Here is a 15470-nt window from a genome sequence, read left to right as displayed (position 1 = left end):
ACTCCGTCCGTCCGTTCTGAAAGATCATTTAAGGCTATGGACCCAAAAATGAAGCATATCCAAATCTCAGGTGGACCATACGGTAGGGGTTGAATACCCACCATTAAAAACTTCCTGGGTGACACAAAAGTTTTGGATAAAGATACTATTCGTATTTTCTATTCATCCAGGTATATGTAACCTTATCAAAAGGTTGGATGGCAAATAAATAAACCTTATAGTGGGCCTTAGGAAGTTTTTAATGGTGGTCGTTCAATCACCACTGTTTTCCTGTGATGTGGCGTGCATTAGATTTGGATCTGCCTCATTTTTGGGACCATATCCTGAAATGAGGGAACGACGGATGGACGGCGTGGATATACAACACGTACATCGAGGTGGGCCCCACGGTCAGGGCCTTACCCAAAGTCTGTTACCCATGCCTCAACTAATCCGCGCCCGTTCAATGATGAGGTAATGGGTTGTCATGCTATCTTAGCTCTTTTGTTTTCTCTCGGGTGAAATACCAATGTTCTTGGCTCGTGTGTGAGATACAAGCCGCTCATCAGGTACGCCTCATTGTCTAGATCCGCCGGAGAAAAAAAGTCCGTCCGTCGACTTGCCGAGGGGAACACATGTATGCAAAAGAAACGAACGGCTAAGAGAAATTGGCCTGCAGAATATGGTACAACAGAGCTGATTGAGGAATCAGAATACGGTACAGCCATCTCTCCACAACACACATGGCAGATGTTGCGTGTCAATCGGGACCGTCCATCTAGTAGAAACTATCACGGATGGTCTATGATGCAAAAATCACACCAAGCAAACATTACGAACCATCATATTCCAACTAAATGTGAGGTCCCGAATGCAAAGACACCCAGCCACATGTGCATATCAATGGTTAAAATGTGAGCTTAACAGATTTGGGACCAAAATACATCAGTTGCTCAATAGGCAGGCCATACTGCTGCACTGGATGTGACTGTTGCCAAGATTTTGAACTGTCCATTTATCTCTATGGGTACATGTGTGACCTACCTGATGGATCGATTGACCTGAACTTTGGCCAGGACAGATAAAACCAGGCCAATCTGATTAACGACCCGGATCTCATATTCACGTGCCAATAGAAGACAGGGTTCTCTCTTTCTGATAAGAGGACAAGTTAGGTGGTCCAGTCTAATAATAGTATGTTGCAGGCATCTTGGCCCTTGAAATATGGGCCAACCCCAACAACAAACCAGACCCCAATCCTTCTTGTGGCAGCACAATGTGTACAGTTTTCTGAGTGCAGAGTATCATAAATGTGGGCCATGGTTTTATGATGGAAACTGATCTAATACGACATACAACCGGTGAGGGCTGTTGGAAGATTGTAACTTTGGATCTATGGTCCATCAATTCGGCTGTAGCTATCAGGCATTCGGCAAAAAAAAAAAAAGAAAAAAAAGAAGCTAATCTGCAACTCCAGTGGGTCACTTCACGTTGAACAATTGAGATGAAATGCCAACCATAGATTTGTGTGTGGGGTTACCATCGTGTGTATCTTTCATCAAACACATTCATCGGGTTGGACTCTTGATCCAAACATCCACTGCCCAACTCCAATAACTCGAGGTTTAGGCACAATTTTACATTGTTCCCGGCCATTCATATGCAGGACCATTCTGGCCCTGCAGATGAATGGTCCAGAATCTGCACATGCCGCATGCATTGCATTCGGGTTGTAACAGTTGTTAATTTTCTTTTTCTTTTTTTTTTTAATAAATTTTTTTGAAAAAAAAAACTTCAAAAACCACATCAGCTGGTCGTTATGCCCTTTAAAAGGTGGGTAATAGAAATGATCATTACGAGACCATTTTCTTTAATGGCTGCCTTTAACAGTTGTCACGGTGATTAGTTGTTCAGATTTTGCACCCTTATTTGTACTAATTTGGGGTGAATTGATACTCTAGCATTACATGATGAGCTCTGTGAATTTGTTTCGAATGTAACTTGGATCAAACTGCCTATATGTAGAGCTCACTTTTAAGTAAGTCACCATTCCAAAATCAGATTGCATGTACGATTCTAAACTATTTACTCATGGACATTTGTTTGCTGAAATAGAACCATTGAGTTTCAACACACAAGTCATGGGTTCGAGTATCCATTGTTGGTGTGTGTGTGAAAAAAGAAAAGAAAAGAAAAAGAACCATTGGGTATTTTTTTCATTCAAACTGTTGAGTGCATATCCATCAATCCACTGGTTACATAATCAAGTAAATACAAAAAGGATACATCTAAGTTGGATCCTAATTTGAACAGTTCCATTTTAGTTTCTCGTATGCCACCTGAACAAATTTTCAATTCCATAACACTTTGCCGGAGTATCAAAGTTCCAACATGTCATATTTCATGAGAAAGCCTGCTCCATTCATCAGATGACCACCCCAAACAAAATGAATGGATGTCTTCTACAAACTTAACAACAGACAACATTCACCATGCATGTGAGGCCAGACAAATGAGGACAGTGCACAGGTTTCTTTCATATGGTCATCTCCTTGTGCACAGCTTCAATGTCTTCCACACTAGCCAGGTTGGTACGTGGCCAGCATTAACGGTGGTGCATGGAGAAGGGCGCAGCTGGAATAGCAACTCTCAAAGTATTATCTGTGTAAATGTGGGCATCGGAAGAGAGAGGAATGGGAGCATCCACGATTTCAAACTGAAGCGTCGAACACCATAAGAGCTTGGATTCATTGTACACCAATTATGCAACCATCCGAGCCACGTTTTGTGAGTGAAATTCATGTGCATCGAAGCTATGAACATATTTTAATGGTTAAGATAAAGATTATGATGTGTCTTACATGAGGATAAGGACCAACAAAGTGGTGGGCCAATGCTTGGATGGGTCATAGGTCATAGGTAGAAAAATGGACTCGTTAGACAACTCCAGCTGATTGTTATGAGCTTTGCCCACAAGATATCGGCCATCAACTTGTCTTTTAACTGGCCATTCTTCAGAGCACTTGATTAGATGGCTACAAGATACCCACAAGATATGGACATCAACAAGGTCGCACAAAATATCAATTGTCCTCGTTGCCGTAAATAAATGAACATGTACAAAAGAAACCGTGCAGTGTGCACTTCAAAAGAATTTCATCAGGTCTCACAAGTTATGTGTCGTCATTCGACACTTCACCCATGTAGTTGGGATTAGAAAGAGTCAGCAATTCAAAAGGAACAACCCATCACACAATCTACCTCCTCTTGTGGTATATTGATTTTTTGTGGGTCCCATTTCGACTGTTGTTGCAATTAACAGAGAATAAACAATCATGACAAAAAAAGAAAAAAGAAAAAAAGATGAACAACTCACAAGCCTAAAGCTGACTGCTAATCACTGTTCTCTGCCATGGAGCTAACTTTCGTGGTTTGTTGCCTTATGGTTAGATAATTTGTAAAATGGGCGTCTCTGGCTGAGAAAATTTATGGATTCTTTCTTGAAACGAATTCAAATGTGTTAATCAGAGCCAACATCAACTCCTTTCTCCTTCAAGAATTCCTTAGCCTCTGCAATATCCTGCATCACATAATCTTTAGTTTCTGTAGATCTGATTGGCAGAGAATCACAGCTAAAGACCCAACAAAGAAAATACTCAACTTAATAGAGATTATATCCTCATGATATTACTCCATAGACAAAGCTATAACTCACAATGTTTTCTGAGCACTAAAAATAGCATATCTCCGCATTAATGGCCATTTTGGATGTAGCTGAAAAAGAAAGGCGGATCACAGGATACATACATCCACATTTTGGGGAAGCGGGATTTTGCCCTGAGTAATATCATACTCAGGCTGAGTATGACGCTTGATATGGATGCACTCAGAAATTCTACTCCTAACATATATTAATTCAAATAAAATTGACTAGATTGTTCATTCCAATGTTGTCAAGTCACATACCCAAGATCAGATTCGTTGAATGCTCCCAACCTTTGATATGTGGACACTTGTTTGTGGAAATAGGACCATTGGATATTTTTCATTTTTAACCATCCATTAAATGTCCACCAATCCGATAGTCTGATAATCAAATAAGCTTAATTTTTAGTTCATGGTACATTTAAACTAGGTATCATAATTTTGATAGTTTGATTTGACAAATTGCATGCCATGTGACTGTCTCTCTACTGTCTCTTTGGATCTCTCTTCTCTCGATAATTTGATCTGGATGCGCCACAAGTCCGGCAACTTTTCGGTGAAATCATTATACTCGGTTCTTGCCCCCATTTCTTCCTCCTCTCGGCAGGTTTTTCCGTTTATTTGGAAATACACAGCCCCCTTCATCTGCTTTGGTTGGCTTGCAGCTATGAACCAGATCCTCACGATCGATAACCTCAGGAAGCGTGGGATGCAGATTGTTAATATCTGCCTCTGCTGTATGCGTAGTGAGGAGACTGTTGACCATCTCTTGGTCCGTTGTCCCTTCATCACCCAGATTTGGTGGGACTTTTGGTCTAGATTCAACATCGTTGGCTGCATCCCGAATTCTGCTGCGTCCTTCTTAGCAACTTGGCAGGGCCATAAACTAGGTAAAGTGAAAACCAGAATTTGGAGAATGGCGATAATTGCTATCTGGTGGGCTGTCTGGAAGGAAAGGAATGATAGGTGCTTCAACGATTCTCAGTCTACGGCTAAAGCTGTGGGATCCTTCGCCAAAAAGTTGATTTTTGAATGGGTGTCGAATGTATCGAGTTTAAAAGACTATAATCTTGTTTTCTTAGGTTTCTAGTTTCCCTTCCATCTGCTATCTCAGCAGTCCTCTTTGTTTGCTCTCTTTCTTTTTAATATATTTCCTTCGTTATCTTTATATATATAAAAAAAATTTTGCATGCCATGTGTGCAATTTCTAAGTGCCTGCGTATCATCCATCACACTTTTCCGGAGTATCAAAGTTTTCTCTTTTGTCCCATCGCACAAAATGAGGATGATGATATGCAAACAAGCATTCCCGTCCCCAAAAATGAGGCTTTTTCAGGAGTAGCCATGTGGGCTGATCCAGGGAGACCTTTGTCTCCATTTCTTTTCACTATCATTGGCGGGAGTGCTGTGCAGGATGTTGAAAAAGGTGCTGAGGCTAACCAGAATGGGGGAATGGAAATTGGAAATGATAGGCCGAAGACCACAAAAATGCACAATGTGGATGACATCCTCATCTTTGGCCATGGCTCCATTCAAGAAGACCAGAGCTACCAAGATATTCTGTACTGTTTTGAGAGTGGACTTATGCTCCTATCAAGCACAAGTTTTCCATGTGGATTTGAGATTGTCCCCTTCCCTTTTCCTAATGGTTTGAGATCATTCCCTTTCCTTTACCTTATTGTGGCAGAAGGCCTAAGTTGGCTGTTTGTCAAAGGGGAGGAAAGCGGCCTGATAGGTTTCCATGGGGTAGTTTGTCTATGATGCACCTTGAGCCTTGAGGAGAGAGGTGGCAAATATCAAGTTTATTCTCAAAAGCTTTGAGGTGGTTTTAAGGCCTAAGGTCAATCCGAGCAAAAGTTCGGTGACAAGCATTGATGTGAGCAACTTCCGTCTAAATCACTTAGCAGGGCCGGTGGCATGCAGCGTGCAAGGGTTTCCCAATGTTGTACTTCAGCTTGCCTCTGGGGACTAGTAGGTCTTCACATCCATATGGCTTGCAGTTATTGAGAGAACTGAAAAAAGATTAGCCTCCTGGAAGCACGGATACCTCTCTTTCAGAGGGACACAAAATCACCCTCATAAATTAGCATTAGCTAATCTCCCAGTGTACTTCTTATCGCTCTTCAAAATCCCAGTTTCAGTGGCATGCAAAATCGAAAAAAAGTCAGACGCAGTTCATATAGGGGGATTCCTCCTCCGATAAAAAGAAGTTTCATTTAGCCAAACGGGAAGAGGTTCAAAAAGCCAAGACAGCAGGAGGCTTAGGTTTGGGAAAATTTAGGGAAAAGAATAGAAGCTTGCTCAGCAAGTGGTGGCAGTGATTCTGGAAGGAAAGAGATGCTATGGAGAAAAGTCATCGAAGACGAATATGGATTGGCAAATAGAGAATGGGACCCTGGCATCATGTAGATCTCCAGTGTCAAAAATCTGGAAGGACAATAGTGGGGATGAGTGATAGATCAAAGTGGAGTAAAACATTATCGAAGGTTCAGATTCTTTGTCAATAGCGGTGAAGCAGTGCTTTTTTGGAAAGACGTAGCAAATGCCCTCTTACAGCCAAGTTCCCTCGTTTATAGGCTGGTGCCAGAAAAATACATCTCAGTGAAGAATTGTACACAAATCCTTGGGGATGGCCTTGTTGGCCTGTCTTGGAATATTAGTGTGAGGAGAAACCTCAAGGAGAAATCCTTGGGGATAGTTTGTCTTCGAGTTCCACGCCCTCATGAATATGCAGAATGCCATGCACCTCTTGACATTGTGAGCGATGAAATAATCTGGAAATGGGAACCTTCAGGAAAGTTCTTAGTCAAGTCTTTTCTGCATCGTATGTTGAATGAAGCCAGCTCTCAATTGCTACCCTCCTTTGGAAATAGTCAGTTCCCTTGAGGGTAGTAGCCTTCATGTAGATAGCAATTGAAGAGAAAATATTAATGGCAAATAAATTGCAACGGCATGGCATGGCACTCCCAAATAGATGTGTGATGTGTAAAGAAAGTGGAGAAAACAGCTCCCATCTCCTTCACTGCCCAGTTGCAGCTGCAGCGTGGAATTTTGTCCTCGATGCATTTAATATGGTTTGTGCCTGAAGTGCATCCTTGGATAAGGAGTTCATTTGCTGGGAGTTTCAACCCCCATTTCGCGAGTGAGAATATGTGGAACGTCGCCCCATTTGCAATATAGGACTCCTCTCTTTCCACGGCTCCCAGCATATTGCAAATGGGGCGATGTTCCACATTTTGTCGCTCTTCTCGCAAAATGGGTTGAAACTCCAGCAAATGAACTCGAGTATCTATGCTGTCCGATGTCATTTGAGTCAATGACTCCTATCACTATGCTCTCAGAGTGGTTATTGCTTAACAAGTTCTAAAAACAGCTTCTCTGCTTTTCATTGATCTCATTGTCTTTTACTAGTGCCTTTGGTTATTGCTCTTAATGCATCTAATATCGTCTAGGTCCCTACCCTTCATCTCTCTCATTTTTGCAAATTTGAAGACATCTTTCTTGCCTTCTCGTCCCCAATCTAGTGTAAAGATCATCTTAAACCTTACGTTTAACCTCACTACTTTCCTAGCAGTCCCTACGACATTTCTATATTGTTCAAAATATTTATCACATTTTCGTTCCCTTGCTAGGCTTTGAAACATAAATGTTTTTAGTGATCAGCGAGCATGCAAGATGGTGGAGATTCTCTAAAGATTCCAAAAATTCAGCTTTCACCTTGCGTATCACTCAAGGTGCTTTTATTTACACCAATTGTCCAGCCAATCTACATGGCCACATGTTGAAAGCTAGTTGGTTTGGAAGATCTTGGGGACCCCATAAGGAACTCTAGTCATCCAAAGTTTGGGAAAAATAAAAAAATGCAGTGCTAAGTTGTTTGAGCTTGCAAAATCGAAAATATTGACATGAGCCAACATAAAATACGATTTCCCCTCTCGAGTTTGACTTCTTTCGAGTCTCATATATTCTAACTTGCTAGGAGTTTCGAAATTTTAGAAACTTTCACATGATTGGTTGATGTTTAGGGCCTGTTTGATTTTTCGGCTCAAGTGTAATTACCATGTAAATGGGTAATAATTATTTACCTAGGTAATTACCACATCTTTCCCAATGCAGATGTGACAACTTACTTTTTTAACACTTAAATCGAGAAATTTACAACATCAATGTGGGGCCCATTGTGATGTATGTTACTTATCCACGCCGCTCATTTATTATGCCAGCCGAATTTATAGCATGAGCAAAAAAATGAGGTAGATCCAAAGCTCAAGTGGACCACATCACAGGAAACAACGGAAATCGAACACCTACCATTAAAAGCTTCTTGGGGCCCTTAAAAGTTTTGGATAAAGCTGATATTTGTGTTTTCCCCTTATCCATGTCTGTGTGACCCTATGAACAGGAAAAGACCTTAATGTGGGCCTAGTGAAGAAAATAACATTCAATGGTGGATGAATTAAGGCCACTGTTTCCTTTCGTGTGGGCCATTTGAGTGTTGGATCTACCTCATTTTTCGGTTCACGCTCCAAAATGTTCTAATGAAATAAATGGACGGTGCGGATATATCATATACATTACGGTGGGGTCCACATATTTAAGCCAACAGTTTTGTTTCGATTTTCGAGGTGGAATTACTCTCATATTTCCAAACAAGGTGAAAAAAGTAATAATTACTTATTTACCATGATTCACATGTATCATGGAAAATCAAACAGGCCCTTAGCTTGTTGAGTTGTGGGAATAGGTCATGAAAGGGAAGGGAGAGACGTAACTACTTATCTTCCTATATAAAGAACACCAATGGAAAGAGAGAGAGAGAGAGAGAGAGAGAGAGAGAGAGAGAGAGAGAGAGGGTTGACACCCTTATTTTAGGCCAATCCAGGCAGTTAGTGTGTATCCCATTGGACTCATTTGCTGGTGACATTGCCAGTCCTGCCAATCCGGTTCAGCATTGTAGAGTTTAAATTGATCTTGCGGGAGATGCGCATTCAAAATCATTGCTTCTAGCATTGGTCTAATCATCGATATCAAAACAGGAACAACTACACATTAAGGTGTAGAATGCATGAAATTATCCTAAGAGCTAGATGAGCAATTCTTGTTGGTACAATATGTTATAGGATAGACTAAGGAGCATTCTTTGCCTGTCCAAAAGCTCCTCAATCAATACGAATATGCATCAAGAAGATTATTAGCATATGGTGCAAGAATATACTAAGAAGTCATCAGCACTAAGAACATGCTAGGATTTTCTAACATCAATGAAGATGAAACTAAACAAGACCAACTATTGGATTTGAAATGCACTGTACAGAGCATACTTCCACCATTGGTATGATTGTACCTTTTGTAGTAGGGCAGCTTCTTGAGGGCATGTTGGAAACAACATCAATCCAATTCCAACCATTAATAGACCATAGCAGCCCAGCGAAACAACAAAGTAGACTGGCAGCTGGGGAAGAAAAACACAATGGGTAACATTCTGTCAGATTTAGAAGTGCTGATAAAGAGGAACCATACAACATTCAATTGGGCATTAGCCCCGTACAGCAATCTGTAAACGTTGAGCCCAAGTTTTGGTGAGACAAATAGTTCATATGGTGAGTCCCATGGTGGGCTAGGGATACCCCAAAAATATCCCCATTGGTTGATCCTAATCACCCAGTAGGTAGGGCTGTCGGTGGGCCAATCAAATGTAAAGTTTTGAATAGGCTCAACCCATTGACAACTCTACCAATAGGGCCTCATTAGATGATGGCCATTGGTTGTAACTGCTGATTTCAATTTGATGGCTATGATCCCTTATAGAAAAGAGAAACTTTGGTGCTCTGGTAGAGTGCTGGATGATATGCAGGCACTTAGAAATTGCATGTGTTATGCAAGTGCAAGTAAGATTAAAATGTCCAAATTATGTGTGCTAGCTTGGATGTATTATTAACCAAAAATTACACTATTTAATTATCTGACTATCAGATTGATGGACATATATTGGACGATTAAAAATGAAAACTATCCAATGGTTTTATCTCAACATAGAGGTGTCCAGGAACCAGAGGTTAAGATTGTTCAAACAGTATTATTTTGGAACCGTGACTTAGTGATAATGAGCTCCACTATTTATTTGCATTAATTCGAGCTAATGTACGCCACGTGTACAATTTATGAGCGATTGCGTATCAATCATACGCTGCCTGAGTATCATATAACTCTGTAGAAAACTTTGGGATTTGGGAAATGGCCCATCACATAATGGAGATCACCACATCAATGCATTGGGTTACCAATGGGCGGGCTGCAACTATACCAACTGTTGGGTCAGACGTAAATAAGGTCTAGTTGAACATTATATATCGAGGCATTGTAGGATCCTTGATCCAAGGATATGAAGCATGCTCTGACTTTTAGTTTGGAAAAAGGGGGCCGTGGTAATTTGATATAGACGAATAGTCTATTGAGCTCCAATGTGGGTGGACCATGCCTAAAAAAACCCCTCGAATGTCAATTGGAAATCTAGGCCATAGCCTTTCAGTTTCTGGCCAGCAAATGCACAGTTAAGAAGAGAAATATAACAATCATCCATGTTCAATTGATAGAACCACAACACTGGTGGCCAGGATCTGGAAATCTAGGAGATATTTGGGCCATGATCCATCTACGGCAGGTCCCATACGACCAACAATCTCAGTCACTCAACGACGGGCCCACTTGTACCAACTGAAAATTCAAGAATCCTGTGCATATCCTCGAGTCGAAGATCCGATAATTCCTCTCATTCAATGCCTCATAAACAAAGCATTGTACCATGATTGAGCCCAACATAAATCAAGAGAATGAGAAGAAGAAACTGACCAGCCAAGTATAGGTTCGTGATATGACTGATGTTTCCAATAGTCCAATCCAAAATGCAGAGACTGCAGCGACTAACGCCATTATCTTTAGAATATGCTTCATTGGACCCCAATTCCTTTCTGTTGTGTCAACAAAAGAATGATAATGTAACATGGATTTTAACTAGAGAGACAATGCAAACCCAAAGGATGTAAACAAATCAAAGAAAAGAAAAACAAGATTGTGGGAAGAACCCAACAATCCACTAGCCAAGTGCTAGAGATCATAAACCCCACTCTCTTCTATTGAATGGAACCAATAGAAAAACCCCAATCTGATTTTTTCTTTTTAAATTTTTATACTCCATAATATCATCGTCACCTGTTACAAGGGGTCATTAGACTTTGACAACTAAGGAAAGCCTAAATATATATGAAATGACCATAACACTCTTAAATCCCATCGCCAACATATTTGCCTCGTGTAAATTGGCCATAACTCGTGGGGCATCGGAATTGTATGATCTTGACATCCTTCGAAAGAAAAACCACTATGCTATGAAACATAAACAATTTCATGTCATTTTGACATCGTTTGATGCCCCAAAAGTGGCCTCCAAAAAAAGTGATGAAAATACAAAAGCGGACTTATTAAATACTCAATTCAATCCTAAAAAATAAATAAACAAATCCTATCAATTTAATGATCATTTGATTGATCCCATGGGCCCCATAGTGCAAGCTAATCGTTGACCTCATAGGATTTACCATTAAATTATAAATTTGGTCTAGATCATCAATCGAGACAATTAGAATGGTTGGACGGCTTATATCTTTGATTGATCGGCTTGTGCAGCATTCTAGTTGTATGGGTCATAACCCAAAATCCATCCAAAAACCATCCATTGAACATGTGACCATGACCATAATTACCACAATGCCATATGGTGAAAAAAAAATTAGAAATGTTTGCATATACTTCAGTTTCGATCCTTAAAAATGGGTCAAAATTTCAATCAAAGAAATGGAAACACAAAAAATTAGTGAATGGAAAGATTCAATTTAAATATGGTTTTGACTAATAAAAAAGCACGAAAAGAATGCAGTGCATGTATTGTATGTAAGATTAAATACACAATTTCTTTAATAAGTAATCTTCAAAACCAAGACCTCAATGCTGAAACTCAGGCAATCTAACCCAGGACCTCAATGTTAAAATGTAGGCTTTCAACCATTGAGTTATGAGCTCGAACATATTAAAAGTGAAAGCCATTGTTGATTGGCTGACACCCACCACTGTCTCTAAAGTTTGTAGTTTCCATGTCATCGCCAAATTTTATACACGTTTTGTGGAACTTCAACAACATCATGGCTCCAATTACCAATTGCATGAAAGAAAGAGAGTTTCGATGGAAAAGTGCAATAACAAAAGCGTTTGATAGGATCAAACATGAGATGACCAAGGCTCTAGTTTTATGCCTTTTGGATGTTGAGAAGGTATTTGAAGTAAGCTGCAACGCTTCCAACATCAGCATTAGTGGAGTTCTCAGTTAGGAGGGCCATCCAATAGCCTTCTTCGACAAAAAGCTCTCCAATGCGAAGCAGTGGTACTCCATTTATGTGTTGGAGTTTTATGCCATTGTTCAGACTCAACAGCATTGGCGCCACTACTTGGTTGGTGATGAATTTTCCTTATACTCTCATCATGAAGCACTTAAGTATCTTAACTCTTAGCAGAAGATGAGTGCTCGCCGTGTCAAGTGGAGCGCTTACCTTCAGCCATCTACAACGTTTTGCATAAGCTACACGATACTCTTATTTTTAATTAAAATAATAAGACGAAATATAATTAGTAGTAAAAATAAGTTCAGAAAACAGCAAAAAGCATTCACAGTGACGATGGGATGCCCCACAAATCAGGCCTATCCAATCATTATGTGGGCCACACCACAGAAATCAATGCACAGCCACCCAAAAAGCCTTCACCATCGCGTGGTTGGCCCACATGATGGTTGGATCCACCAGGCTGGACTGGGGCGGTGGGCCACGCCCACGCCATAGAAAATAATGGAAAACTGTGAGCCACCTAAGAAAATCAAGCCTATCCAATCATCACGTGGGCCACACCATAGGAAAAAAAAATGCACAACCACCCAAACAGCTCCACTGAAGCATGGTGGCCCACGTGATGGTTGGATGGTTTGAATGCCATGCCATACAACACACCAGGCCCCACACAGAAAATGTTGCAGAACAATCCTATCCTATAACATTGCATAGAAACCAGCCCTCCTAAAAAGAAGAGAAAAGAAAAAATCCCAAAAGAAACCATAATCTTCATCGGACATGAAAATACGAACTCACTATAAAATATTAAGGGGCAAGAACATACCTCTATCAAGCTTGAGGAGAAGAGATTCAATCAATAAAAAATCAGAAATTTTGAGTTTCGTAGCCGTACGGACGTGAAAGAGGGATTTTTCTTCTTCGTTTGGGCACCAATGTTCTTGAAAATACAGCAAATCGACCTTCTTGTAGTGCCGATCGATCGGCTAAAATATCCAATTCAACGGCTTTATGAATTTCTAGAATCGAAATGTGATTTTCGGGGCCGTAGGTGAAGTGCGGTAGAGAGTCTAGGGCTTGAAGTCGGAGGTATAGTGCTTTTCAATCGAAGTATTTTCTCTTGGGCAACTTTACAAAAAACTACTTATAGAATTTACATTCCGATACCTGTTTCAAAAACGTTTTCAAAAAGTTTCATAACTGTCATTCCTCATCAGTCTGGGACGCGGATTAGGTAATGGAGCAGCGAGACTAGCTACGGAAGTGACGTCACCAAGTTTTGTGGGACCTACTATGATGTATGTGTTGTATCCACACCGTCCATATATTTGGAGATATCAATTTAGGGCATGAGCCAAAGAATAAGTCAGATCTAAAGCTAGAGGGGACCCCACTATAAAAAAAAAAGTAAAGAAATTGACACTCACTACAAAAAATTTATAAGGGCTACAAAAGTTATGGATCAAGCTGAAATTTGTGTTTTCCCATCTTTCATGTCTGTATTAACTTATAAACACGTTGGATCTAAGATAAACATCATAGTGGACCTCAAGAAGGTTTCAACAGTATGCATCACTCTTCCCAATGTTTTATGTGGTGGGGTCCACTCCAGATTTCGATCTGACTCATTCTTTCTAATACCCTAAAATGATCTCTCAGAATGGATGGATGGTGTGATACAACACATGCATCATGGTGGCTGCCACAGAACTCACTGACGTCATTTCAGTAGTTAGTCTGGCCACTAAACCTGTCGGTATTACCACGCACCAGCTATACAACCAGTGTATCGACGTTTTGTAAGTTTTGTGGGTCCCATCACGAGGTATTTGTTATATCCAAAACCGTCCATCCTTTTAGCAAGGTGTCTTATGGCTTGAGCCGAAAATAAGACAGATCTAAATATCAAGTGGACCACACTGCAAAAACCCATTAGGGATTGCGTCTACCAGTGAAACCCTTTTGCGGGCCACAGAAGTTTTAGATCAATATGAATTTTTTTTTTCTCTTCATCTATGTATTTTTGACTTTATTAACAGATTGGATGGAAATTAAACATGATAGTGGGCCCTACGAATTTTTTAACGGTGACAACCATTATCCTCACTACTATTTTTAGTGTGGTCCATTTGAGCTTTGGACATGATTCATTTTTGTCCAATACTCTGAAATGATATAGTAAAATGGATAGGAGCGTCAGCGGAAGCAGATTGGCTGGTGTACCCCATCCATTGTGCAAGCTTGTCTTAGGGCTTGAGGTGAAAAATAAGACAGAAATAACTATCAAGTGGACCACACTACAAAACCATTGGGGGATTGAACGTCTACCATTGAAACCCTTTTTGGGGTCACATAAGTTTTGGATCAATACGAAAATTTTTTCCCTATTCATTCAGGTATTTTTGACCTTATAAACAAATTGGATTTAAAATAAACATTATGGTGGGCCCTAAAAATTGTCTAAAGGTGAAAATCATTATCTCCGCTGTTATTTATAGTGTGGTCCAGATGATCTTTTGATATAATTTATTTTTTGGATAATGCTCTAAAATGATCTCTAAAAATAAATGAACGGTGTAGATATGATAAATAAATCGTTGTGGAGCCCACATTGCTTTGATCTCCTAACCGTTCGGACAACTCGGAACTCGAAGAGCGTCAGTGCTCGTCTTCGCACGACATCGTACCTACAGCAGCTATATAGCTGGTGTGAGGTACACCAACCAATCCGCTTCCAGGGTCAGCGCTCTGCTTCGAGCAAGACGTATCCACACCAGTTATATAGCTAGTGTGTGGTACACCAGCCAATCCGCTTCCGTTTGGGTGATACGACCGTGATGTCTACGAAAAATCTTGCTGACCAACACGTGCATTAAAACAATGGCACAAAAATCATCTCCGTGATGTCCACATAAAATCTACCATGACCAACAGGTGCATTACCCCGCGTTAAAACAAGGGCACAAAAATCAGCTCCATTCGAGATTCAACCGATCTAATAATTAGAAATAGTGTACGGACAATGCTCACTTTCTAAAATGCTTCTATGAGTGCAGTCCACGTGAACTACGGATGGGCATGCTTTTTGATCCATGAGACTAAATTTTTATGTGAAATCTAATGATCAAAGGTATTTCCTATAATTTATCACAGTTGGCTTTATAAAAACAAAGGGTGATGTCTCTCTCATAAATGTTTCTTGCCCAACATGATTATAAACCAATTATTTTCTTCTTTTTTTTTTGTTTTTTTATTATCTTAAGCATAATATGATATTAAATATTTAATGGTCAGAATGTATCTTACATAAACATTACAGTCGGCCTGTCAAAATTAGGAGCACCATTTTAATTTTATTTTTTCTGAATAATATCTTCTACCCTAGTTATGAAG

General features: G+C 40.1%; 1 protein-coding gene across 1 annotated transcript; it reads right to left on the bottom strand.

Moving 5' to 3' along the window:
• Positions 1 to 3227: 3227 nt before the first annotated feature.
• On the bottom strand, positions 3228 to 13218 carry LOC131233134 (dolichol-phosphate mannose synthase subunit 3). The gene is made up of 4 exons (XM_058229738.1): positions 12904 to 13218; positions 10534 to 10652; positions 9029 to 9136; positions 3228 to 3559 (listed from the first exon to the last, which is right to left on the bottom strand). Exons 2-4 carry the CDS (start codon positions 10633 to 10635, stop codon positions 3500 to 3502), a joined length of 270 nt encoding a protein of 89 aa, XP_058085721.1. The 5' UTR covers positions 10636 to 10652; positions 12904 to 13218; the 3' UTR covers positions 3228 to 3499.
• Positions 13219 to 15470: the final 2252 nt, after the last annotated feature.

Source organism: Magnolia sinica, chromosome 18, assembly GCF_029962835.1.
Source record: "Magnolia sinica isolate HGM2019 chromosome 18, MsV1, whole genome shotgun sequence".
Lineage (NCBI taxonomy): Eukaryota > Viridiplantae > Streptophyta > Magnoliopsida > Magnoliales > Magnoliaceae > Magnolia > Magnolia sinica.
Note: the sequence above shows the minus strand (reverse complement) of the source record. Positions and strands in the feature narration are given on the sequence as shown.